Source organism: Calidris pugnax, unplaced genomic scaffold (genome assembly GCF_001431845.1).
Source record: "Calidris pugnax isolate Ruff unplaced genomic scaffold, ASM143184v1 scaffold5, whole genome shotgun sequence".
Taxonomy (NCBI): Eukaryota; Metazoa; Chordata; class Aves; order Charadriiformes; family Scolopacidae; genus Calidris; species Calidris pugnax.
The window spans coordinates 3,210,698-3,237,675 of NW_015090814.1; the positions used below are offsets into that span (position 1 = coordinate 3,210,698).

Here is a 26,978-nt window from a genome sequence, read left to right on the forward strand (position 1 = left end):
ACCCTCACAGTAAAGAACCCCCTTCTAATCTCCAATCTAAATCTGTTCCCCTCCAGTTTAAAGCCATTTCCCCTCGTCCTGTCACTACAGGCCTTTCTAAACAGGTTCTCCCCAGCCTTCCTGTAGGCTCCCTTCAGGTACTGGAAGGCTGCTATTAGGTCTCCCTGGAGCCTCCTCTTCTCCAGGCTGAACAACCCAGCTCCCTCAGCCTGTCCTCGTAGCAGAGGTGCTCCATCCCCCTGATCATCCTTGTGGCCCTCCTCTGGACCCTCTCCATCAGGTCCATGTCCTTCTTTTTCAGGCTTGTTCATTAAATTTGGCAATCTGTAGTCTGCAACACGTTCTTCTTCGGTTTAGGAAACTTATTATTTACAGACCAAATGATGAGGGGATGCTTTAGGGAGAGTCTATCAGTGTAGAATTGGGCCAAATATCCTGTCCCTAACAGCAGCCAGGGTTGGTGTGTGGGGAAGGTCAGCAGGATGGTGTGGATAAAGTTCCACCCTGTGCCTGGTGTGTCTTATCCCCTTTGGTCTGGTCTGAATCCTCCGCCGGCGTCACGGGGCGCTGCTTGGGTTCATTCACCCCTTCCCCAAGGTTCATGACATTTATAGTCCTCTCTCTCCTGTTCCCTCCTCCTTCCCCTCCAGCTGATTCGAGCAGCTTGGTGAGATGATGGAGTTAATTAATGATACCATAGGCACCAACTAAAGCTTTCTTACCCTTGGCGTTATTTGGGCTCTATAAATAGCTATTAAAATTCTGAATATGAATCTGGTGACTTCCATCCCTGAAATGAAAATGTGGGCTGTTTTTTCTGTGAATTGTGCTGCTCCCATTGTCTGAGGGTCTTTTGTGATGTATTTTAACAATGTTTTTCATTTCCTAAGAAGAGCATAAACACTCCCCTCTGGCTTTTGGTGGGGTTTTTAGACACGGGTTTAAAATCTAACTCGATTTTGTAATAGATGTCAGCATTACAAATGAATTTGTCTTCATTTCCTAGGGTTCAGAGATTTGAGGCAGGCAGGAATGAAGAGGTTTATCAATTTCTTTTTCCCCTTTTTTTTGTGTCTCTTGAAACCCTGCATCTCATTAGTGTTAATGCAGTTATTTGAAAGCAGGTCTGCGGAGCAGTGTCTGAATGACAGAGGCTTAAAGGAACAGGCAGCATCTTACACAAAACACTAAAGGTGCAAAGAAATTCTTCTGTAGCTTATACTTTGTTCCTGTTGGGATAAAGTCACACAATTAAACAAAGTTTAGTATTCTCAATAATAGCAATATTTTGAATATAATGAAGTTCAACTGATCCTGTAACTACATTTCTGATAAAGGGATCGTTAGCCATATACCACTTCAAAATATGCTTTAATTTTTATTTTTTTTTTTTACTTGAAACATTTGTGATGAGGGCATGAGTACCTTTGGTGAAACTAGGGGAGGGAAAAGAGGAGAGGGGAATAAAATTTTTACTTCTAGGGAAAAAAACCTGGCAATACAAAAGAATTTTTAATAATACCTGTTGCTGTTTCTTTGAACTTCATTGATGCATCAAATTTATTTTTCAAACCTAAGTATTTCAATTTTCAACCAAAATAATTGTTACTTTAAAAATTTCCTTAGAAGATCTTTGACACGTGTGAATAGGATCTAAAATAGTTCAGTAAAATTTGTTTTCAAATTGAATTTATCTAGTTTACTGATTTTTTGTATTAGCAGATTTAAACACTTTATTACATGAAAAAGCTAAGATATAACTAAGGTGTGACTAAGGCATTGACTACATGATCATATATTCTGTGTAACATTATTGTCTCTTTATGTACGTAGTTTATTATAGGATTGTATCATTTTTATGCCTCCAATTTGCCTCGTGCTCGCTCTCGAGCAGAGATACCCTACTCTTTGGAGTCCTCATTGTCTTTAAAGGTCTAGGTGTAAATGACATAAGGTGGGTGATGGATTTGCAGGATATGAAATGTTTCTCTAGATAAGAGATATTTCAATATAGGACTCAAGATATTCCTTGCCTTTGCTTCAAATTTGTCTGTTCCTGCTGTTGGGATAGCTTGGTCTTTTTTCTGCACCTGGGTGTCACCAGCTTCATGCAGGATGTCCTCGCTGGATGTGTTTAAGTCAAGTGCAATGATTCCCTGGATGTTCCTCACTGGAAGAGGTTGCCCAGAGAAGCTGTGGCTGCCCCATCCCTGGAGGGGTTCAAGGCCAGGCTGGATGGGGCTTGGAGCAACCTGGTCTGGTGGGAGGTGTCCCTGCCCAGGGCATGGGAGGGTTGGAGCTCCATGATCTTTAAGGTCCCTTCCAACCCAAACCATTCCATGATTCTAGGACTCTAATACACTGGCTTGTTTCAAAGTGATGAATGTATTGGGGTTTCTCTGGAAATGATTCAAGCTCTGTTTTTGCAGGTGCTAACGGGGAGACATTTCCTGCCTTGGGAGAAGTCAATTTACCACCCCAGCCTCCACCCTCTGCGAGGGAGAGGAGACGGATGAAGCAGAGAGCACTGGAGCGCGCTGTGAGTTTGACAACCAGATTGGCTTCAATAAGGCAGGCAGAGCAGGCATCTGCTGCCGGGCAGTTCCTGTGGTCCCTGGACAATATCAAGAGGGAGGGGGTACATCTCTGGCTATCTGCCCTTTTAAAAAATGCCCTGTTTTCACCCAAAGGATTTGTGGATTTTCTGCAGGAGGACGTTCCGCTGGAGCAGCCGCCACAGCTGCAGCCTGAGGGCTTCTCCACACGCTCCAACTTCAGCCTGGACCTCGAGCAGCTGAAAGGCAGGAATGAAGAGCGGTGGCGCAGACTGACTGAGCTCCAGCAGAAGTCCACTCCCTCAGGTATGCTCCGTGTGGTGGAGGTGATGTAGGGAATGCTAACACTAAGTAATGACAATAATTAAAGGCACTGATATTAATAGCCTTCCTGTGGTTGAACAGTGAGCTCAAACATAGGAATTACTTCTGGAGTTCTGTAGCTGGCGCAAGAGGGTCCCCAGCAAACTTCAACACAGCTTGTTGGAGTGAGTTTAGAGGAGGAGGTGGAAGGCAGACCAGGCATCTGCTGCCAGGCAGTTCCTGTGTCCCTGGATGATATGGAGAGGGAGGGGGTACATCTCTAGCTAAAAAATGCCCTGTTTTTACCCAAAGGATTTGTGGATTTTCTGCAGGAGGACGTTCCGCTGGAGCAGCCGCCACAGCTGCAGCCTGAGGGCTTCTCCACACGCTCCAACTTCAGCCTGGACCTCGAGCAGCTGAAAGGCAGGAATGAAGAGCGGTGGCGCAGACTGACTGAGCTCCAGCAGAAGTCCACTCCCTCAGGTACGCTCCGTGCGGTGGAGGTGATGTAGGGAATGCTAACACTAAGTAATGACAATAATTAAAGGCACTGATATTAATAGCCTTCCTGTGGTTGAACAGTGAGCTCAAACATAGGAATTACTTCTGGAGTTCTGTAGCTGGCGCAAGAGGGTCCCCAGCAAACTTCAACACAGCTTGTTGGAGTGAGTTTAGAGGAGGAGGAAGTTCGCTGATGATACCAAACTGGGAGGGGTGAGGACGTTCCGCTGGAGCAGCCGCCACAGCTGCAGCCTGAGGGCTTCTCCACACGCTCCAACTTCAGCCTGGACCTCGAGCAGCTGAAAGGCAGGAATGAAGAGCGGTGGCGCAGACTGACTGAGCTCCAGCAGAAGTCCACTCCCTCAGGTATGCTCCGTGTGGTGGCGGTGATGTAGGGGATACTAAGTAATTACAATTCCAGGGTCTCACCAGCCTCACAGCAAAGAAAGCTGGAGGCAACTCTCTGGGCAACCTCTTCCAGTGTCTCACCACCCTCACAGCAAAGAATTTCTTCCTGAGATCTCATCTCAATCTCCCCTCTTTCAGTTTAAAACCATTCCCCCTCATCCTATGGCTCCAATCCATGGTAAAGAGTCCCTCCCCATCTCTCCTGGAGCCCCTTTAGGGACTGGAAGGGGCTCTAAGGTCTCCCTGGAGCCTTCTCTTCTCCAGGCTGAACCCCCCCAACTCTCTCAGCCTGTCCCCACAGCAGAGATGCTCTGAGATGTGCTAAGCTTTTGTCCCGTGTAACGCCTGCCCGTTTCTCTCCATCTCTCAGGTGATGACCTCTCCTTAGGAGACACGGATGACCTGCTGAAGCACCCTCCAGCTGACGATGGCCGACGGCCCGGTTCGGTTGAGACGGTTGCGACCGATCCCTGGCTGCGACCGGGCACCTCGGAGACCCTGCGGGGGCTGATGGCAGAGCCCAGGGGCCCGGGGAAGCTCTCGCCCGACAACACGCTGCCCCTTAGCTGGGGGGGCCTCTCCACAGCCCACGGCTGAGGGGCCTTGGGGCAGAGATGGGGCTGTTCCCCACATTCCAGTTCTCCTCCAGGGACCCTCCTCTTCCCTGTGGAGAGCGTGGAGCCCCGTGTTATCCCTCAAACCAGCAATAATAGAGTAAGAGAAGTCACAGCGCAGTGGGGGTGGAGAGCAGGGATGGAGATGGGGTGGCTTCTATTGCAGGAAGCAGAGGAAGAGCTTGGCCTTTCTGCATCACAGTGAGGGTGGAGAGCTGGGATGGAGAGCAGGGGTGGCTTCTGTTGCAGGAAGCAGAGGAAGAGCTTGGCCTTTTTTTTGCACTTTTTATACAAGTTTCAGCCTCGGTGCTGGACTTACCACAAAAACCCTCTGTGTGTGTGTGTGTGTGTGTGTGAATTTGATATTAAATCAAAGTTAATTTTTTTTTGCACTTTTTATACAAGTTTCAGCCTCGGCGCTGGACTTACCACAAAAACCCTCTCTGTGTGTGTGTGTGTGTGTGAATTTGATATTAAATCAAAGTTAATTTTTAGCTTTGTTTATAGCCAGATTGCGAAACTCTCTAGAATGAGAGTAACCCCCCCCCTCCCCCAGCAGAGGTGCACTTTAAGATTTTACTAAAAGAGTTAACTAAGTTGGAGAAAGGCATTTGCTTTGAAAGCTCAGCGAACGGTTTGGTGGAAAAATGACTATTTCTTACGTTCCCAAACCTGTTACGTGCTGGAAATACAGATGCTGATGCGTATATTTAATTTATGGTTCCGATTTAAGAGTTAATAAATTATTTTGTTACTAAAAATGCGAGAGCAGACTTCAGTTTCCTTAATTTATCTTTTGCTTCAGCTCGTGAACAAACTCTAAGGTTAAGATGGTCTTCAGAGAAGCAGGAGAAACACAGGGAGAAGTTGTATAAAAGCTCAGAGCTCCAGCAAGGCGGACGTGTGGGTGAAACAAGATTTTAGGAGTCCAGTGAACTCAACCATCGAGGTGACTCAAGGGGTGAGGATGCGTCTTTCCTTCTCAGCCAGAGGCCAGAGCTTGACCAGCAGGATAAACAAATGATGGAACAGAAACAGCTTGTAAAATATTTTTTTTTTTTACTAAAATGCTGTCCTTCAAGCTTCTGTCCACCTGCCTGGAGGCCACAGCCAGCGGGAGGTAAGTGATGTTGAGAGAGGGATTTCAGCACAGTGTTGGGCTTTGCTTCTCTCTGGGTTTAGCTTCTTCCTTCCCAGAGAGGAGGTGCCAAGTCAGGGTAATTCTTACCTTCAGTTTTTGGCTCATCAGCTCCCAGCCTTATTGTGGTCATCAGCGTGGGTGTGACACCAAGGGCCAGTAACTAATCACAGAATGATGTGGGGTTGGAAGGGACCTCTGGAGATCATCCAGTCCAACCTCCTGCCAGAGCAGGGTCACCCAGAGCAGGTCCCACAGGAACGTGTCCAGGTGGGGTTTGGAATGTCTCCAGAGAAGGAGACTCCACCACCTCTCTGGGCAGCCTCTGCCAGGGCTCTGCCACCCTCACAGGAAAGAAGTTCCTCCTCATGTTTAGATGGAACTTTTTCCTTTTTTTTTGGTTTTCTTTTGGAGCTTACCCTTCTCTTTCACCCCAGAAGAGACACAGAAGAACCCAACAGTGGGGAGACACACCCCAGTCAACCAAAGAGGTTCCCCCCAGTTCCACCCCAGCTTACCCTTCTCTTGCACCCCAAAAGAGCCCAACGGTGGGGAGACACATCCCAGTCAACCAAAGAGGTTCCCCCCAGTTCCACCCCCAGCAGGAGGGGGTTTGGTGCCTTGGAAAAGCCCAGGAAACTGTAAAACAAGTAGCTGTGGATTAGGCCGGGTTTGATTGCACTGATGAAAGAGTTCAAAAACTTTATTGACCTATAACCTGATTAGAATATGCCAGATGAGAACCAAATATTGTACAGAAAGTTGTACAGAATTGTTTGGTTTGTTGTTTGTTGGTTTTTTTTTTTTCTTTACATAGAAAACTTTACATATCTGTACCATATACATTTTTTTTTTTTTTTTGTCCATCTGAAAAAAATTTCTACATCCATTGTAATACAGAATATGCTGGACAATCTCGTCTTTCAACCATCGGAGCACAATTCACAGTATGAATACATCGCCAATAAATTTAACCATCCCCAAAAAACCATGCCAGATTTGTTACTTGAATATATTCAACATTAAATTCTGTACAGAAGAGTGAAATCTACATCAAACAAACAAACAAACAAAAAAACAAAACCCCAAAACAAAACCAAAACAAACAGGTGACAGCAGACACAACCCAGACTTGTTTGCGGTGATTCAAGTTCCAGTCCTTGAAGGATCATCGTTTTCCATGGCTCGTTATATTTAAAAGCCCTAAAACAAGTATATTACAGGTAAGTTAAACGTCAGTCGTGATATTTCTACCTCTGGTCTTGACAAGGCAGCAAAGCCAACCTCGGGGCTACGATGAAACCAAAAGAAAAAAAGAAAAAGAGAAGAAAAAATAAATCACAACTCCCCCCCCCCCCAAAAAAAAAAAAAAAAATGCCTGAAAAAGGGGGGGAGGTGGTAGTGGAAATAAATAATTAATCACCCACCCCCCCCCCCCCCAAAAAAAAAAAAACAAACCCAAACTTCTAGTGCATTTGGTAAACGATGAAGTGTTCTGGGTTTTTTTTTCAGCAAATCAATGAGACAGAAATAAAACAATGGAGGAAGAACTGTATAGTGTTAAAGAGTTTATATTACAGACCTGCATCTCTGTACATTTTTCACAGAAGGATGATTTACCGACGTCTCAGACAGCCTGAGTGTGCAAAAAAATCTTAGAATAAGAATATCGGACATAGTTGCTAAATATCTTCTTTTTTTTTTTTTTCTTTTTTTTTTAACCATGAACAATAATCTCCCGTTTTCTTTTCGCTATAAACATTTTATCCTTCAAAATACAGCTCTCCTGAGTTGTACTTCTCGCAGAAGCTCAAACCTTTACATCTAAGAAGTTCTTTGGGTACAAGGTCATCATCTCCACCACCCTCCACCAAACCTCTGCTGCTGCCGAGGGGGTCAGGGCAGCCCACGCCCACGAGGGGAACTGTGCTAAAAACCGGCTCCCGGCCGGGCAGGAGAAACCCAGAGAGAGAATCCATCAGGAAAAAAAAAGGGACTGGAGCATCACAAGCCTTAATGACAGTTGGGGAGCATCCGTACCGTTAACCCTTGGCCACGCGCCGCCGCACAGAGACACCGTTTTTAGGGATATTCGGAGTGGAGCGGCTCGGCTGCCCCAGCCCCCCCCCGGTGCCATTTCTTCAGCTGAGGAATAGAAACTATACTCCGAAGTCACTGCCCTGCTACTGCTTGCTTATTCCAGGCTCTTGTTCCGCCGGTTGGGATATTTGGAAAACCACCCCGATCCGCAGGAAAAACCTCCGCAGAACGGCTCGAAGTTCGGGAATGAGGTCAAACTGCATAATCTCACACAGGAGGGGGTAGTAGAAGGAGGCGTGAGCCTTGAACTGAGGAGAAAACAGACAGAAGAAACGACTCCATGAGGCAGCGTGTTGCAAGAGAAGGGTTTTAAATACTCTTCCCCCCAGTCAAGGGGAGAAACCACCCAGCGACCAGCAGCAACAGCTTTGTAACCACAGGTTTAAGTGCTACATGTTGTTAAGTGCCAGTTTTAAGTGCTAATTAGTGCTAGAATAAGACTAGGAGCTCGGACAGAGGCTCGTTATCTACACACAGCTCCTGCTCCTGCTTATCCTTCAAGAGGAAGAATTTCCCTCTCATCAGTGAAGTTCTTTTGTTGTAGCTCCCCCTTCATGTTACAGCTCAGTTTTCTTAGAAATAGAAGGAGGTTGTAAGTATGGATTTATCTACTGTGGAGAAGGAGAAGGTGATGGACATGTAGCACTGGAAGCAGAATCACAGAATGATATGGGGTTGGAAGGGACCTCTGGAGATCATCCAGTCCAACCCCCTGCCAAAGCAGGGTCACCCAGAGCAGGTCCCACAGGAACGTGTCCAGGTGGGTTTGAATGTCTCCAGAGAAGGAGACTCCACCACCTCTCTGGGCAGCCTCTGCCAGGGCTCTGCCACCCTCACAGGAAAGAAGTTCCTCCTCATGTTTAGGTGGAACTTCTTATACTCAAGTTTGTGCCCATTTCCTCTTGTCCTGTCCCTGGGCACCACTGAAAAAAGCCCGACCCCATCCTCCTGACACCCACCCTTTCAGTATTTAGAAGCATTGATCACATCCCCCCTCAGTCTTCTCTTCTCCAGACTAACAAGACCCAAGTCCCTCAGCCTCTCCTTATCAGAGAGATGCCCCTCATCATCTCTGTACCCTCTGCTGTTCCCTCTCCAGCAGTTCCCTGTCCTTCTGGAACTGGGAAGCCCAGAACTGGACCCAGTGCTCCAGATGGGGCCTCCCCAGGGCAGAGCAGAGGGGCAGGATGACCTCCCTCCACCTGCTGCTCACACTCTTCCTGATGCCCCCAGGATGCCATTGGCCTTCTTGGCCACAAGGGCCCATTGCTGGCTCATGGGCATCCTGTTGTCCACCAGGACTCCCAGGTCTTTCTCCTCAGAGCTGCTCTCCAGCAGGTCAGTCCCAATCTGTCCTGGTGCAGGGGGTTACTCCTCCCCAGATGCAGCACCCTGCACTTGCCCTTGTTGAATTTCATCAGGGAAACAGAAGTTCCATCAGAGAAACAGGAGTTATTTCTTTGAACAAAGCCACTAATCCTCTTCCTCAGCAGGAGAGGGGCAAAAGCAACTTAACACCCACTTCTACAGCATTTTTAGCATCTTTTAAATTTTCTCAGACAGGTTTTATTTTATCACTCTCTGCACCCTCACTCTGCATCACCGCTGTCGGCGTCTGCCACCTGCAGCTTCAGCCCTTATCAAGGAGTGTCTGCAGAGCAGCAGGGGGTTTTTTAAGTCAAGGATGTAACTGTTTGTGAAGAACCCGTCTGGAACTGCTTCTTCCCTATAAACATTGTCTTCAACACCATCCCCAACAGCTACTCACCCTGTCATCACTTATCTTCAGGACTTTAGTCAAAAATAAGAGTAATAGATTAGTCCAGGCTTCCCGGTGACTTTCGGAGGTGAGAGTGAGGAAGTAACTCAGAGCCTCGCTGCAGACACTGGACAGAAAAGACACAAAAAACAGTAAATAGCAGTTTATTTTGAGCTCTCCGGCAGAGAGCGAGCTCTGGCTTTACAGTTACACTGGTACAGAGCCCTGGTGCAGAACAGCATTGCTTTAGGAAAGCTACTGGAAGCCTAATTGGTAACAGAAAGCAGTGATTTTGCTCAACTCACACCCAAAGTCCTAGGAGTTGGGTGTTAATCCCGCTGACAAACCCCGATGGCACTGTGTGTGTGTGTATTTATTTACAGTGCATCGTCTGCTCCCCGAGAGGCAGTAACACGCGTGTGACACAGTGATGTGCAGACATTAAAAATTAATCTCACGCTGATTAGTTTTCAGCTTTGCTCCCTGATCTATAAAATACTTTCAATGTGTCACTGCCACGGTTTTAGGCCCTCTGTTGCTTCAACAACTTTGTAAACTAAAACCATCCAGGTGCTCCTCATTATTGACAGTAACGAATAACCCAAAAACTTCTGTGTCCCCACAGGCTGCCCGAGCCCAGGGCTTGTTCCTGCAGATGAGAACAAAGAGCAGCAGTTCCCTAAAACACCTGAGGTTACTGAGCGAACAAAAGCAGGGTTCAGGTGATCACAGAATGATGTGGGGTTGGAAGGGACCTCTGGAGATCATCCAGTCCAACCCCCTGCCAAAGCAGGGTCACCCAGAGCAGGTCCCACAGGAACGTGTCCAGGTGGGTTTGAATGTCTCCAGAGAAGGAGACTCCACCACCTCTCTGGGCAGCCTCTGCCAGGGCTCTGCCACCCTCACAGCAAAGAAGTTCCTCCTCATGTTTAGGTGGAACTTCTTATGTTCCAGTTTGTGTCCGTTCCCTCTTGTCCTGTCCCTGGGCACCACTGAAAACAGACTGGTCCCATCCTCCTGACACCCACCCTTTCAGTATTTATAGGTGTTGATCAGATCCCCCCTCAGTCTTCTCTTCTCCAGACTGAACAGACCCAAGTCCCTCAGCCTCTCCTCATCAGAGAGATGCTCCAGGCCCCTCATCATCTTTGTATCCATCTGCTGTCCCCTCTCCAGCAGTTCCCTGTCCTTCTGGAACTGGGGAGCCCAGAACTGGACCCAGTGCTCCAGATGGGGCCTCCCCAGGGCAAGGCAGAGGGGCAGGATCTGTTGCTCTGCTTATTGAAGAAGAGCGGTAACAACCCCCCACCCTCCCACGTGCTCACAAAGAAAGAAGGTGTCAGCTCCAGGCAGTTCACTGCAAACAGAGAAGGTCTGTCCTTTTAAATGAAACTAAACAATTCTTTTTTTACATCAGAATAACATCAAGGGGTTTAGCTGCAGGGGCCTTACTTGAGCAGCCGTTGCTGGACCTCCTCCCAGGCGCTGGTGCGGCTCTCGTCCATGTACATGCGGAACAGGATGCGCAGCCCGCAGGCCAGGCTGCTGGTCTCCTGCTTCAGAAGGTTGGGCTTGGATTTGCCTTTGAAACCTAGAGAAATTCCAAGCACACATTTAGTTGCCTTTTTTTTCCTTCCAGCCCCCCCACTTCTCCTCCTGAGCATCTTCCGCACGTAGACGGGTAGAACCACCACCTCACATCATTCATCTCTCAGGGCATTTAGTACAAGGGGGTCCTGCTGAAGAGTAAACCTGGGCAGATCCACCATAATTGTGTCTGGCACCTGTTTTTATAGAAGCTTCCAAGTAGAAGTGAAACCTGGTGTATGATAAAAGGGCACCTGAACAACAAACTATTTGGTCACAATCGGATCTTTACAGCGTGCACTTCTTTATTGCTTGTTTTTCATAAAAACCTCTACAATACTACTGCTTCCAAAGCTGTCAGGGTGTAATTAAACTCAGTTTGCTAGTGGAGGAGCCATAGGATGAGGGGGAACAGTTTTAAACTGAAAGAGGGGAGATTTAGGTTAGATACTAGAAAGAAATTCTTTGCATGAGGGTGGTGAGACACTGGAAGAGGTTGCCCAGAGAAGCTGTGGCTGCCCCATCCCTGGAGGGGTTCAAGGCCAGGCTGGATGGGGCTTGGAGCAACCTGGTCTGGTGGGAGGTGTCCCTGCCCAGGGCAGGGGGTTGGAACTCAATGACCTTCAAGGTCCTTTCCAACCCAAACCATTCTGTGATTCTATGATCAAGGCACAGACCAGCTTGCTGCATATTCCCAGTATGCATTCACCATTAAAAATATTAGTATTTTTACAATTTAAAATTTAAAAAAATAATATTAATGTTTTTAATTCCTTTGGTGCCAGGAACAGATGAGACACAGCGCTACAGACAGTCCGTGTTCCACCTGTTTCACAAAGTGACATGTATTTCACTTACACACGGGCAGGTAAAACAACCCCCCAACAACTTTTGGGTTTTGTGTCTGCACCTTCCAATCTCGGGACTCACAGCTACAGCCAGGGATCAGCCCGGCAGCCCTCACCCAGGGAAACCTTCAATTTTACAAAATCCTAAATTTAGGGAATTTGCAGCTGCGCAGATGAGGTCTCCTCCCCTTAGGGACTCCAGGGTTGTTCAGTTACAGCCTGATATCCAATCTTACATTCACCATCAAAGTACTTACAACCTATTTTGGGGTGAATTCAAAGGGAAGTAACACATTCTCCCAGAGTATTTCTCCCAGGCGACCGACTCACCCGCTTTCCAGAGAGCAGTTCTTTGTTCGTTGTTTGAATTAAACGCTTTAGCAAATCTGTGAGATTCCAGCAGACAGTCCAGGAGCTTGAAAAGCTGCTGTGACGTCAGGAAACGATACATCCCTTGGTCTTGGGTGTCCACGTGGACATCGAAGTCCACTGCGTCCCTCTGTTAAGAAAAAAAGAAAAAAAAAAGAGATTTTTAAGTAAAATTAAGAATTTTCTTCAGCAAGCTCCTGTGATATCTCAATCCTACCCCCGTTTTCATTTGTATTTCAACTTAAAACTGTATTAAAAGTTTTATCTGCATCCCAGTTATCAAATCCCTTTGAACGATGCATGTTTTAATCTCCACGCTGTGCTGGCCCAGCACAGTAAATGCCATTTAATTCAAGATGTTCCAGGAATTTATGAAACTTTATCCACTGGAGAAGAAAAAGCTGTTAAAAGGAGAGCCACCGATGGGTTGTACTCACTTGTGCTGCTGCCAGATTCTCCGCATCCTCCTTTTTGCTGGTTGCTGGGAAGAAGACAATGTTGTCGATGGTCTGAATGAGTTCCAGTTGCACAACGCATTTGATCAACAGAGCAGCAAATAACTTCTGTTCTGGAAATTCTTTGGAGGAAAGAAAAAGAAAAGTGCTTGTTAACTAAGGAACTGCAATGCTGTTTTTCTTTTTTGAGCTATTTTGGGAATGGCTTAACTTTAATTTATAAACCAAGCCTGGAATCCACCCATGTGAGTTCCTCCTCTAAACCCAGGGCTGATCATCCCATTAACAACTGGCAGGTTTTAAAAAAAAAACAACCTATTTTTTTTTAAAGTCATGTGCCATATATTGGACAAATATTCAACGTTACCTAAAAGCCACCAGAATTAGTGATCTTGTTGTTAAAATCAGAGCAATGGCAAGAAGCAGAGGCTGAGACTGGCCACGGGCAGAGGTGGCTCTGGATGGCACCGATGCCACCGATGCCTGATTGAACTTGTGGCAAGTTCTGACAGCACCAGGTGTGAGCATTTTTAAGCACTGACACATAACTTTACACAAATATCTTAAGGGTTTGACACTTTCTTCAAATCAGCCTAAATACACTTAGTTTTCTTCCAGCTATTGCTTCTGTTGCAGCCTACACAGAAAGAACTTTGCTCTTAAGAAAAAAAATTACTCATCTATGTAGCATTATAAAGGGAGCACTATTTTTAAGATTCTTCTTTGGGTCCAAAGCCTGTGAGTTCACAACTGAACTCTAGATTTTTAAAGCACAGGTCAAAAATGTGAACCCACAAGAGTCCAACAGAACCCCGTCATACCCCATGAAGACAACAATTCAACCCAGGGTTTGACACTTTCTTCAAATCAGCCTAAATACACTTAGTTTTCTTCCAGCTATTGCTTCTGTTGCAGCCTACACAGAAAGAACTTTGCTCTTAAGAAAAAAAATTACTCATCTATGTAGCATTATAAAGGGAGCACTATTTTTAAGATTCTTCTTTGGGTCCAAAGCCTGTGAGTTCACAACTGAACTCTAGATTTTAAAGCACAGGTCAAAAATGAGGACCCACAAGAGTCCAGCAGAACCCTGTCATACCCCATGAAGACAACAATTCAACCCATGTCATTTTCTTCTCATCACGTTTCTAACTGGTTTAGAACTAAAGATATCAAACATCTGCTACATATGACTCGTAACAGATAAAAAATGCCAAATGAGCAGAAAACACGCACTTGCTGTGGGCCTGGTTTTGCTCATTTCTTCACCTCCTGGGGGCCCTGCGCTGGGCTGATACGGGCGTCCATCGGAAGGTCTGGGCTGAATAGAATCGTGAATATCTACTGACTTCTGGGAGATTGTATCCTGAGAAGAAAGCCAAAAAAAAAAAAAATTTAAATAATGAACTTACAGAAAACTTCTGGGAGCTAATTAATAGTGTCGTGCTTCTCATAGCTTAGTTCAATACTGCACTTTTTCACTCCCTTTAGTCATATTTGGATGGTTGGGCTAGATGATCTTAAAGGTCCTCCCAACCTAGGCAATTCTATGATTCTATTTGCTATTAGAGTTCAAGAAAGATACTAAAACCATGACCTACTAAGAAAGAATTGAGAGTGTACAAGGTTTGCTGCAAGGTTCCCATACTGGGAAATGCAGGATCCACCTTGATCCGCAATAAAAACCTCTGATCTTCCATGAGAATTTGCATTTCGAGGTTTGCTGCAAAGTTCAGATACTGGGAAATGCAGGATCCACCTCTGATCTTCCATGAGAATTTGCATTTCTTTTGTAACAGCTGACAATGGGAACGTGCAGCTCTTAAATGGCAAGTCCAAGCAACACGAGGTGTCATCAAACTTTCACCTTTACTTACCTTTACTCCCTTTGAACGTTCTGAATTACAAGCTCCTGCTCATGTGTCTGTAGGTGCCACAGGAATTTACCCCAGTAAAATGATGGAGGAGGAGAATAAATACGTATCAAAAAAGAAAATGCTCTAATTTAAAACCCCTTTGTCAGAATTCTGCAACGTGTTCTGATTCTCCCCGTTGTATCGTGTTCTTTTGTGAGCCAGAACTCAATGCCCTTGGAAGAGGAATTGCTGGGGTTTTGTTCTATCTTTTAATAAACATCTTCCTTCTCCATCAGTTGAATGTAAAGTCTTAAAATCAATGGTAATACCCATTAGTTTCGTTTCAGAAGGCATTCATTTAAAGAGGGAAATGTAATTAATAACAAATTATGTTATAATTAACTGCAAAGCAGTTATATATCTAGTGATTACTGTCCCTTTTTAATAACCCAGTGCTTCTACTGGCATTTGTTGAGGCTACACATTAATTCCCCCCACTGTGTCATTAGAAAGATTTAAATTTAAGCAAAAGAGTTCCTATGAAGAACGACTCAGCTTCTCATCCCAGTAAATAACCAAGGTTTTAATCTCTATTAAGTATAATTTTACTTTTAATAGATATGGCTATAGACAGCAGAGTGCTTCATTGTATTTGAACTACCCGAAGAAAAATTGGAAGGAAATATCTAAAGCCTGCAAAAATTCTATCCTAATGAAAGGATCCAAACTGTATCTCCTTTAACACTATTTATTATACAAGTTCTGTTAATTTTGAAGTTGTAAAGTGTCTTCTTATGCTGAAGACAAAAAAGATTTTTAAGAACCTTGTTAAACTATTTCAAAAAGCCCTTTCAATTGATTCACGATTAAGATATTTAGTGTATTTGCCATTTTTGCACGCTATTATATTTGACATAAATGGATCACAGCTGCAGACAGCGTTGAGATCAAACTTTTTATACATCAAATCACTGCAACTGAGTCAAGAAATAAGCAGCACGTTCAGTCACGTGGATGTAAAGTACCTGTATAATAAAACTGGCCATCACAAGCTCTCACACTCTGCTGTCAGTAAATTATGTCAACGCTCCGTATCAGTGGAGGAAGTCAGTCTCCCCCAGTAAAACTCATTTGGGACCATATCCTCGAAAATTTTTATCAAATACTTCATTATTCTGTAAAGAACTTCATGCAACAATCTTGGAGAACGTCCACAAAGCTCAACCAATCCTCATCAGCAGTGAAGTAGCTGGAGGGCTGCCACTTGTAGGCAAATCCAAATTTTACATCACTTTATTCAATCAGCGCTACGAAATCCGATGGTTATGCGTATTTTCTAAAATAAACACTATAAATACTGATATTTAAGTTGTTATTACCAGAGAAAATTTTGAGGGAATAAAAAAAAAGTCAATCTAACTGATGATCTTTCCACCTCCAGCGCAGTCTCATCACACCAATGTATCAAAGAGAATATTGAGTGAAATGAAAGAAAACCCACGCCCCAGACCAGAAAACAACTCAACCCCGAAATACAGCGTTACAGGGACCTCCCAGACACAGGCTGTGACCTAAAACACACACACAGCCAAAACACAACCTACAGCCAACTTCTAGATGCCAACTTTGCAGCAAACATACTCATACTTCTTTGTCTCAATTAATTCCTTGCTAAATATTGAGTGAAATGAAAGAAAACCCACGCCCCAGACCAGAAAACAACTCAACCCCGAAATACAGCGTTACAGGGACCTCCCAGACACAGGCTGTGACCTAAAACACACACAGGCCACGACCTACAGCCAACTTCTAGATGCCAACTGTGCAGCAAACACACTCATACTTATACTTCTTTGTCTCAATTAATTCCTTGCTATTTTTAAGCGTTAAATAGCACTTTATCTGGAAAAAAAAACTTCTTCAAGTGCATCATAATTGAAAAATGGGTTTAAACTATGTGTACTTTTTACTTAATCTACATCAAACACATTCATACCAAACTCTTGCCAGCTTTTCCAGTATCACTCACCAGTTTTTCTTTGGCATCAGAGGGAGACGTGGAGCCAAACTCCCCACTGACCGGTCGCCAAGTCAGCAGCCTTGAAAACAAAACACCAGTATAAATTTACTGTCTGAAATACAAATCAGGACTGATATTCTAAAAAGTCCACTTTAGTATGGTGGGGGTTTGGTTTGTTTTAATTTTATTTTTAAGCGTTAAATAGCACTTTATCTGGAAAAAAAAACTTCTTCAAGTGCATCATAATTGAAAAATGGGTTTAAACTATGTGTACTTTTTACTTAATCTACATCAAACACATTCATACCAAACTCTTGCCAGCTTTTCCAGTATCACTCACCAGTTTTTCTTTGGCATCAGAGGGAGACGTGGAGCCAAACTCCCCACTGACCGGTCGCCAAGTCAGCAGCCTTGAAAACAAAACACCAGTATAAATTTACTGTCTGAAATACAAATCAGGACTGATATTCTAAAAAGTCCACTTTAGTATGGTGGGGGTTTGGTTTGTTTTAATTTAAATTAATCAAAGCTAAACATAAAAAGGGTCAGACATAGCTACTTCCATAAATTAATAAACTGCTTTCAGTTTTAAGCATATTCTTTCACACTGAAAAATTGAAGTACTGTGTTTTTTGAACTTCAATGTTTCTGCCAAGTGCCTGGGATGGACAAGTGGATTATGTGCAGGTGGATTAGTTTTTCTCAGAAATGCTGGATGTGGCTCTCGGCAGTGCCCTAAGGCCATCAACGGGCCTTGTTCTCTCACACTGTCTGAAGTTTTACGTGGAATAAGGAATGAATCCACCCCAGGACAAATCACAGAATCACAGACCCCTTTAGGTTGGAAGGGTCCTTAAAGATCATGGAGTTCCAACCACCTCCAACACCTCCCACCAGAGCAGGTTGCTCCAAGCCCCATCCAGCCTGGCCTTGAACCCCTCCAGGGATGGGGCAGCCACAGCTTCTCTGGGCAACCTCTTCCAGTGTCTCACCACCCTCACAGCAAAGAATTTCTTCCTAAAATCTCATCTCAATCTCCCCTCTTTCAGTTTAAAACCATTCCCCCTCGTCCTGTCGTTCCAATCCCTGATAAAGGGTCTCTCCCCAGCATGAACATCTGGAGATGTTCTGCATTCAGTGTTTGGGATATATTCCACCATCACGGTTCTATTTCCACTGCTGGTATGAGGTCCCTGACAAAACTCCTGATCTCTTCCCTGCTCATTTCCTGTAGCACGTTGCCGTCTTGAAGATTTTTGCTTAAGCACTAAAAAATATTTCTACATTAATTGTAACTTAGCGAGGCTCTCTGTGCCTGCCAAGAATTGAGGGAAATTGGATTAAATAATCTCAGAGGTCCCATCATCTCTTGTTCTAGCAAACCTACTGCTACAAAGGAAGATTAAGGTTGTCATTGTTAAGATCTCAAACTGTTTAGCCTCCGAATCCCAAGTGAGATCTTTCCCATTGTGTTAAGGATCCTAAATTAACATATCACTGATCTTCACACAACTAAAGACCATACAAATAAGAAGACAAATCAGAGATAAGAAAAGATAAAATCTTGAGGCATGTAATGAGACAACAAGTACAGTAGAACAGAGAATTGAACTGATTCTTAAAAGCTACCAGGACACAAATTGTAGATTATTCTGGATTAGATGTTGTTAGATACAATGTAATTTATTTTGGGCTATAAAGTCTTAAACTTCCATCTGCCAAAGGAGGCGTTGGAATAATGAGCCATTATGAGCCAGTAGAGGCCAGACCAGTGTCCTTTGTGCAAGGAACCAATTCTAACTCGTTAATTTCCTGAGGACAAGAGGGCGTTCACCCTGGCTTTCTCAGCACCATGAAACTTCAGAAAATTTCAAACTAAAAAAAAAAAACAAAAACAGAATAGCAAGTAAATAAAAAGAAGAATCAAAGAAACTACTAAAATGAGCTAAGGAAGCATGGGCTGGATGAGCAAACAATGAGGAGCACTGAAAACAGGCCTGAAGCAGGTGACACCCAGAAGCAGATGCTATGAACTGGCTGACAGACATAGGAGAAGTAATGACACAGCAGTGGACATTAAGACTATCAGATATGAAAGCAAGTTGTGTTCCACCTCAGTGCTGTTAGGGCAGGGGGAAAAAAAACCCTCATACTTGGTATAATGTGATTTTCAGACCTGATTTCTTGTTATTGTGCTCTATGATGTATATGTATAAGCTGTTACTCAGAATAGTAGAGCTTTGTGCCAAGAAACTTCAGAGTTGTAACAGGAAGGGAAAGACAGTTACCAAATAGGCAAGATAATCTTGATAAAGAGATTAGGACTCACAGAAACACATGATGGAAGTTCACCATCAACCACAGAGTCTTAAATCTGTTAAGACTGTTGCGGTATTTCAGCATTTTGTGGAAAAAGCTTCACACATAATTACAAATAGCAAAGTCTGCCTATCAATAACATTCTTCTGTTACAGAAAGAAAATGACCAAAAGAAAATCAGATAGGATTCCTCAAAAAATCCAACATTTTAAAATTAAATCAAGGTACAGTTTTGGGTTGGGTTTTTCTTTTGCTTATCTCCCATGTGCTATTTCTAGTTTTTAACAATTTATCATTTACAACACAAAAGTAGTATATCTAGTATGCCTAGCACCTAATTTCTCATCATGTTCCAAGAAATTCTGCTTCTATTTAGTCCCCACATAACAGCTTTCTGTCCATGCCACCTATTAGACATCTAACAGTTTGAAATTAGGAAGTTATATCTAAACTATTTTACAAATTAGAAATATTAACAGTCGTCTTACGCGTGAGGGATTGTAGTTTTGAAAATATCCAGCATACAAGTGCAAGTCTTATCCCAGATTTCTAGGGTAAACTTTTCACCATTCAGGATGACAACGTTCTCCAAACAGTTTGTACCAGACCGTGCCAGTTGCTCGTTGTCTGGAAAAGACAAAACAGGGCATTTTGTTTATTCACAATCAACACAGCGAAAACGTTCAATATTGTTTAAGAGAAACTGGTTTGGGTCCTACCTTGCTGCACGCACCAGTACAGCTGTGCAAATATATCATCCAACAGAACATCACTAAGAACTTCCAAATACTGTGTGAAGACATCACAGATGGCGTAAAGTGCGTGGTTGCAAGTCGTTGTCATCCACTCAGCTTTCTAGGATGGGAAAAAAAGCTAAATTACAATTTGGTTTGAGGTGAAACTCGGAGGATACACATCCCTGCACCCCTACACATCCCTCTATTTGAATTGTTTTATATGGACGTGCAATTCCTCTTTCCATCTCGAAACCCCCAAAACTTGGGAGTCCCAACTTTTGCTTTGCTAACCAGTAGGTTTTAAAAAAAAAAACAACACAGAAACAGACAAACTGTTCCTGGAGGCCAGATATTTCTTGTTTAGAAAGGCCTGCAGTGACAGGACGAGGGGCAATGGCTTCAAGCTGGAGGGGAACAGATTTAGACTGGAGATGAGGAGAGGGTTCTTCACTGTGAGGGTGGTGGAGCACTGGAACAGGTTGCCCAGGGAGGTGGTTGAGGCCCCTTCCCTGGAGATATTCAAGGAGAGGCTCGACGAGGCCCTGGGCAACCTGGTCTAGTTGGGGGTGTCCCTGCTGACTGCGGGGGGGTTGGACTAGATGGCCTTTGGAGGTCCCTTCCGGCCTGGGCAATTCTATGATTCTATGATTCTATGAAAGGACCAACATGGACTTCCCACCACGAAACACCGAGTTTGACACAAAACTTAGTGTCTAACCCTACCTCAATATTTTAACAACAAGCTAAGTTTTCTGTGTTTCTTCCAAATATTTTCCAGGGAATCAGAATCACAGAATCTTCTAGGTTGGAAGGGACCTCAAAGATCATCTTGTCCAACCGTCAACCTAACTGACAAAAATAGACACCCGCACAACAAACAAGGAGCATCATCACTAAACCATACCTCCCAGCACTACATCAACCCGTCTTTTGAACACCTCCAGGGATGGTGCCTCAACCACCTCCCTGGGCAGCCCATTCCAATGCCTGAGAACCCTTTCAGTGAAAAAATTTTTCCTAATATCCAGCCTGAACCTCCCCTGGGGCAACTTGAGGCCATTTCCTCTTGTCCTGTCGCCTGTGACTTGAGAAAAGAGACCGACTTCCCCTGGATACCCCCTCCTTTCAGGGAGTTGTAGAGAGCAATAAGGTCTCCCCTCAGCCTCCTCTTCTCCAGGCTGAACACCCCCAGCTCCCTCAGCTGCTCCTCGTAAGACTTGTGCTCCAGACCCCTCACCAGCTTTGTTGCCCTTTTAAAGAATTTAGAAAGTGAGACGTGTCCTTCTACAAATAATCAGACAGAGCCTCCCCAACAGTTGACAATTTTGATCAAAGTCCTAATATTAATAATTTACACATAATTTACATTAGCAAGCCCATTTGTCTTCTACTTCCTTGTCAGGACAGTACTTGGTCCTGGTTTGGCAGGTCAAAACCTGTTTGGCTGGTCAAACGGCTGCAGTGAAAGCTCAACGCTGGTTTTTAAGGGTTTTCTTCGGTTTGTGGTTTAGTTTTTGGGGTTTCTTTCCTAGTCATCAACAAGATTTTAACTAGGAGAACTTATTTCCTTTAGTTGTGGCTTCACTGCTGATCACAAGCCTCATTCCATGGAGCGTGTTGAGGTTTAACCTCCTTATTTTGAGGTTTGCCTGACGCGACTTGATAAACTATATTGCTAACCAGGTTTTGTATCAGAACTATGGATCCCATATAAACTTTCTTCCCTCCCTTTTCTCACCTCAGTCTGCTGCTCTGGCAGCTTCATGTTGTCAAATATCCTGAAGACAATCCGAAACAAATCTTGCCACCAGTGCTTTTCGTACGTATGGCCGTAGGTCTTCATGATTTCAAACATTACCGTTAAGCCCCTGGAACGAAGAGAGAACATCACACATGAAGAGTTACAAAAAGACACAACGAGACCAAAGACGTCCAACTGCAACAGCAACAACAAACTCAAATACTGCTGAGAACATTATACGTGGACCTGGTGTGGATCAGTCACACTAGTACACCAAAATGAAGTAGAAAACCAGCTTGGTTAAAAAGCACTTAGAAGTCACAGGCAATAAGCCAGAAATATTTTTGAAAATTGTAGTAATTTCAAATTAAAAGAGGAAAATAACTTCTTTAGAAAGGACCACAAAAATAAAGGAACAAAGATTTCCAGGTAAGAAATATAGAGGTCTAGAAAGGAGTATTTATCTTCACCAGCTATAAAGGGAGTCCACACGCACAGCTCCCATGTAGATGTGTAAATTTAAAACTATTTGCATACAACCTCTCACATTTAGCATCAGAACTGCAACAGAATACACTTTATAAGGGGAAAGCTATACTGAAGGAAAAAAAAAAGCAGGATTTACATGACATCCTGGTACAGCTTTGCTTTTCAACTGTTTCTGCAATCCTCAACCAGTTAATGACCCACAGTATAAAACCAGTTTTAAAATCCTCAAAGTAAGTATGATGGGCAAGAGCCAAGAAGGCAGGTGGGACTGGGGTCAGGAGTTTTAATTAAAACGAGAAGAAGACTCTAAAGGAATTTTGCTGTTGGGAGTCCACTAAAACAAAACCTACTCATTGCATGGACCATTTTACATTTCTTTTAAACAGAGTGACACAAGGTTATTCATCCAAAGTAATTCCATATTTTGGGGAGGAGGGCAGAATTTAATGCATCTTGACCATTTATGGGTTGACCTTCTACATTAAAATGATGTTTATTTGTTTTATGTCAGGAAAGTTGACTTTCACATTTTACTGTGTTTAAACTGCCTCCATCGCATCTGACTGGAAGTTGAGTTGAGGTGTTTTAAATAGTTTGCAGGTTCCATAACAAATGGAAAACAGTCACTATATTTTAATTTTCTTAAGCTTTAATTTATTTTCAAATGAACTATTTAAATAGTTCTTATCTTTGTGACTTCATGGCTACTCATCCTAAACAGGCACTATTTGGATATTTCACAAAATGTAATACTTATCTATTTAACATAATGCAATCACAACCACGTAACTTCATTATTTATAATGGAAAATAGAAATTTCATATGTAAAGAACAGAGACTTAATTTCTACATCCCAGCATCTATTTAAATGGTGTTTTTAAAAAGTCTGGTGTTCCCAAAGCGGTATCGCCTCAATTAAATGCGCAAGTCATTTCCAGATGATGTTATGTTTACTAATAAATTTGTTTGTGTTTTAAAAGTGCAAAGTAAGCCTTTTAAAATTTGAATTACAAATACTGATTGTTACCTGGTTCTTACATCTAATTTGCATCTATTGATGATACAGGACAACTCAAAGAGAATGGGGAACCATCCTCGTACCCACACTCTGTCCTCGGGAGCTACATTCATGTCATCACTTGTGTATTCCTTGAACGCCTTTAAAAGAAAACAGGGGGTTATACAGAGTTGTAAAAGTAAGTTTTTTCAAAATAAAACACAGTTTGGACCGTAAATAACAATCTCTGCTGTATGAGGCAGAGGCATCATCTGCCTGATGCCTCAGGTGAGCTGGCAATCAAAATAACAACACTGAGAAGGTGAAATGTTTTTCAAAGTAATGCTCAGGATATTATGAAAAATAAACTGAAAAATAAATGAGATGTTACATTGAAGCATCACTTTTTGCTTGCAGTTGAGTCTGAGTCTCTGAATCACTTAAGCACTGTCTGTGTGGATCTACCACAACCTTTTGAATACATCAAGCCTTTTTGCTGATGCTGTTACCAGTTCTTCACACAGCAGAGAGCAGCTCCTGAGATAGGGTGATTTCCAGCAGCTCTCAGGAGCTGAACTGGGCAGATGGGGATGGGTGGTGGGGAATAAAAGAAAAAAAATAAACAAATTGCTGATACTTTCAAAGCCTGCGGCATTTTATACCCCTCTTGCTTCTGAGCAAAGTATTTTTCTCATTAATGCCTGAAACTTGAAGGGAAGCCAATCAGCTTAGCGCCAGGATTTTTTTTTTCCTGTATAAAAGCCCTATTGATTAAAGCAGTTACAATGTAATTAATACAGACTGTACCTGAGGTCTATCAGACACGTATTTTGCACAGTGGCGAATGAGGCGGATGGCTTCCATACTGGTATCCGGGAACGCTGCATTGCAGGCAAACTCAGACAAGCACTTTACAGCATCCTGGAAAGAATCTATGGTTGCTGGGAAGTGTTTTTCAAACACGATTGCTGGGAGAAAAAGGGTGAAAAGAAGAAGAAGAAAAAAGAAAAAAAAGTGTCATGCTTTAAAATCTATTAATTCTAATATGAAGCGATCATAACAGAAGTCACGACGGACTGGTTCATTGATTGGTGCTGTCAAGTGCTGGAGTAGCAATAAAAACTCAACCAAATGAATGCTCAATCAAAGAACATTCTAAAGGACGTTTTATTTTGACAGTAAATAACTGTCTAAAAAACCGAAGTAGCATCTAGTCTAAAGGAGAGAAATTTAACAGTTGAGCAAGAAGAGAGAAACAGGCTTAATGCTTAACACCAGTCTGTGTGATCAGAACAAGAGGGCTACGTAAAGCATGGGGTTACATCTACCAAAGGACCTCCCTCAGCGGGCTTAATACCAGTCTGTGGGATCAGAGCTCAAGAGGGCTACATAAAGCATGGGTTACATCTACCAAAGGACCTCCCTCAGCAATATGGTCCTGCTGCCTTGATTTTAAATTGTCAATCAATATTATTCATCAATGTTGAAAAAGTTCTAGGCATGTGCAGAGGTTGAAACAGAATAAAGAGATTTCTTACGGCACTGAAAGCCTGAGATCTAGATTAGAATGGGAAGAAGGGAGGAAAAGAAAATATAAAAATATCATAGTGCCACCTAGCTCAGCACTTTGTCCTAAACAGGGACATAGACAAGCACAATTCAGAAACAAGGAAAAAGATGAGCAAACAACACAATAGTAAAATGACTAATTGTTTTTCTTTTCTTCTGGGGAGGGAAAAAAAAATAAATTCTTCACTTAAAATGAAAATGTACCCATTCAGTAAAATTACCTAAGGCTTGACTTGCTTTACTATGGAATGCTACAAGACTTTTATTTTTATTTTAAAAAGGCAGAAAGGAAGACATAACTGTAATCTTTTTCAATTATTTTTGTTAAGTATTTTCCCAGAGGATTGGTTGAAAAGTGTAAAACTCTGGTTCTGAAGCAGATGGGGGCTTTACTGGGCTGGTGGTAGAGATAAAGGAAACTTCTCAAGTCTTTGGTGACCTCTGAATATGGTCAATACTCTAACTGTAATCTTTTTCAATTATTTTTGTTAAGTATTTTCCCAGAGGATTGGTTGAAAAGTGTAAAACTCTGGTTGTAAAGCAGGAAGGGGTTTTACTGGGCAGACAGTAGAGATAAAGGAAACTTCTCAAGTCTCTGGAGTCACACACACTTTGGTGACCTCTGAATATGGTCAATACTCACTGACGATGTGTCCCGTGGTCTGGAAGGCGAGCTCCACGATGCTCTCGTCCTGAAGATAACTGTAATCTTTTTGAATTATTTTCATTAAGTATTTTCCCAGAGGATTGGTTGAAAAGTGTAAAACTCTGGTTCTGAAGCAGATGGGGGCTTTACTGGGCTGGTGGTAGAGATAAAGGAAACTTCTCAAGTCTTTGGTGACCTCTGAATATGGTCAATACTCACTGACAATGTGTCCCGTGGTCTGGAAGGCGAGCTCCACGATGCTCTCATCCTGATCCGAGGCTGCCAGGTGAAAGACTGAAAAGATGTTTTTCCAGCCAGAACGAATGTTGGCAGCCTGGGAATTCACCATCTGGGCAATACACCGGACAACCATGTCCCGAATGGTAGGGGACCTAAATTAAGATAACAAACAGTAATTGGTTAAACCAAATTACATAATCAGTTAGAATAGCATAATTCTCCAGCAACTGATTTTACAAAAGCCATCTCTAACATGAAATGCAAAAGTTGGTGCTTACAATTCCTTCATTCACTTCATTTTATGTTATTACCTGTTTCTCTTCATGATATGTTCAAACGGTCTTAGGAAATCCTTCTGGAATCGAAAATTAGCAAGTTCTCCTTTTTCTAAGAACTTCATTGATAATTGCCTTAAGGAGTCTACTGCAAAAATAGCTACATCTTCGTTGGGATTGCAGCCAACCTGAGAAAGAGGAACAGAAATGAGTAGTAAGCTTGCATCAGAATTCTTACAGATTCAGCCCAAGTTGCCTTTATTTTTGCTAACGGAGAATTAAGCAGTACTGAAAAATTAACAAAATTAACCCGTAGCCAATTCCCTAAACCACATTGTTAATGAAGTTCAATAATCCCTAACCAATTCCAGCTACCTTCTACATTATATATCATAGAATCGTCTAGGTTGGAAGAGACCCTTGGGATCATGAGTCCAACCATCTCCCCTACTCTACCAAGTCCTCCCCTACACCACGTCCCTTAGCACTGCATCTAAACGGCCCTTAAACACAGCCAGGGATGGTGACTCCACCCCCTCCCTGGGCAGCCTGTTCCAATGCCCGACCACTCTTTCGGTGAAAAATTCCTTCCTAATGTTCAATCTAAACCCACCCTGTTGGAGCTTGAAGCCATTCCCTCTCGTTCTGTCACTAATTACCTGTGAGAAGAGACCAGCACCAACCTCTCTACAGTGTCCTTTCAAGTAGTTGTAGAGAGTGATGAGGTCTCCCCTCAGCCTCTTCCTCATATCCTAGCATTTAAAACTTTCTAAAACTAAGCAAGCTGCCCAGAAAGATTTCAACAAGCTGTATTAAAAAGGCATGTCAGACATTCACCGTATAAATAGTCCATTTAGACTTGGAACAGAAAACAATGTCTTATCCCAAGCTTCACAGATCACCCCCAAAATTTTAAACACAGAACTAAAGGCAGCCAGTTCTAGATGCAGATAATGAGAAATAACTTTAGGTGTACTCCTGCTTTTACATTTATTATATTGTGTCTCTCTGCCTTCTCTTTACAATGTTTGTGGTGTTTTGAGCTACTGATACAGAAGGACAGAAAAACCAACACAAATCAGATGAGCACGTGATTTTCCAACAAATCTCTAAATTTATTTGTATCAATAATGCAAGGATAAGGCAAGGCGTATGCAGTATGATAATTTCATTAAGAGGGATACCTTATTAAAATGATCTCCAATAACTTCCCAGATTCTAGACCACTGTAGCCTTATCCGGCCCATGTTGTAGTAAGAAATCTCTACGATCTTCTGCAGGCTGAACATCCGGGGGTGGGTGGCAGAGAGCAGCTCATCCATGGACACAGCACAAAGCCAGCGCACGAAATCCACTGTTAAACGAGCACAGATTTCAATGCAATATTTTAAGGCAAAGTTGCTTTGTAGGTTAAAGAAAAGAAAAAAAAAAAAAAAAAAAAAAAAACACAA

At 43.1% G+C, this 26,978-nt stretch overlaps 2 protein-coding genes across 2 annotated transcripts in view; one reads left to right on the forward strand and one right to left on the reverse strand.

Moving 5' to 3' along the window:
• The window catches only part of CSPP1 (centrosome and spindle pole associated protein 1), a 71,818-nt gene extending 67,254 nt beyond the window's left edge, over positions 1-4,564 (forward strand). Inside the window, exon 30 of the mRNA XM_014939665.1 lies at positions 4,138-4,564. Within this exon, the coding sequence (XP_014795151.1) occupies positions 4,138-4,364 (227 nt within the window). The 3' untranslated portion in view covers positions 4,365-4,564. The remainder of the gene's footprint in view (positions 1-4,137) is intronic.
• A 3,138-nt stretch (positions 4,565-7,702) lies between these two features.
• ARFGEF1 (ADP ribosylation factor guanine nucleotide exchange factor 1) overlaps positions 7,703-26,978 on the reverse strand; it is an 84,237-nt gene continuing 64,961 nt past the window's right edge. The window contains exons 27-38 of the mRNA XM_014939599.1: positions 23,605-23,765; positions 22,828-22,958; positions 21,308-21,437; positions 19,552-19,687; positions 19,321-19,459; positions 16,854-16,923; positions 13,874-14,003; positions 12,620-12,759; positions 12,144-12,312; positions 10,831-10,969; positions 9,388-9,505; positions 7,703-7,867 (exon numbers count right to left, since the gene is read on the reverse strand). Of these exons, the coding sequence (XP_014795085.1) occupies positions 7,703-7,867; positions 9,388-9,505; positions 10,831-10,969; positions 12,144-12,312; positions 12,620-12,759; positions 13,874-14,003; positions 16,854-16,923; positions 19,321-19,459; positions 19,552-19,687; positions 21,308-21,437; positions 22,828-22,958; positions 23,605-23,765 (1,628 nt within the window). The remainder of the gene's footprint in view (positions 7,868-9,387; positions 9,506-10,830; positions 10,970-12,143; positions 12,313-12,619; positions 12,760-13,873; positions 14,004-16,853; positions 16,924-19,320; positions 19,460-19,551; positions 19,688-21,307; positions 21,438-22,827; positions 22,959-23,604; positions 23,766-26,978) is intronic.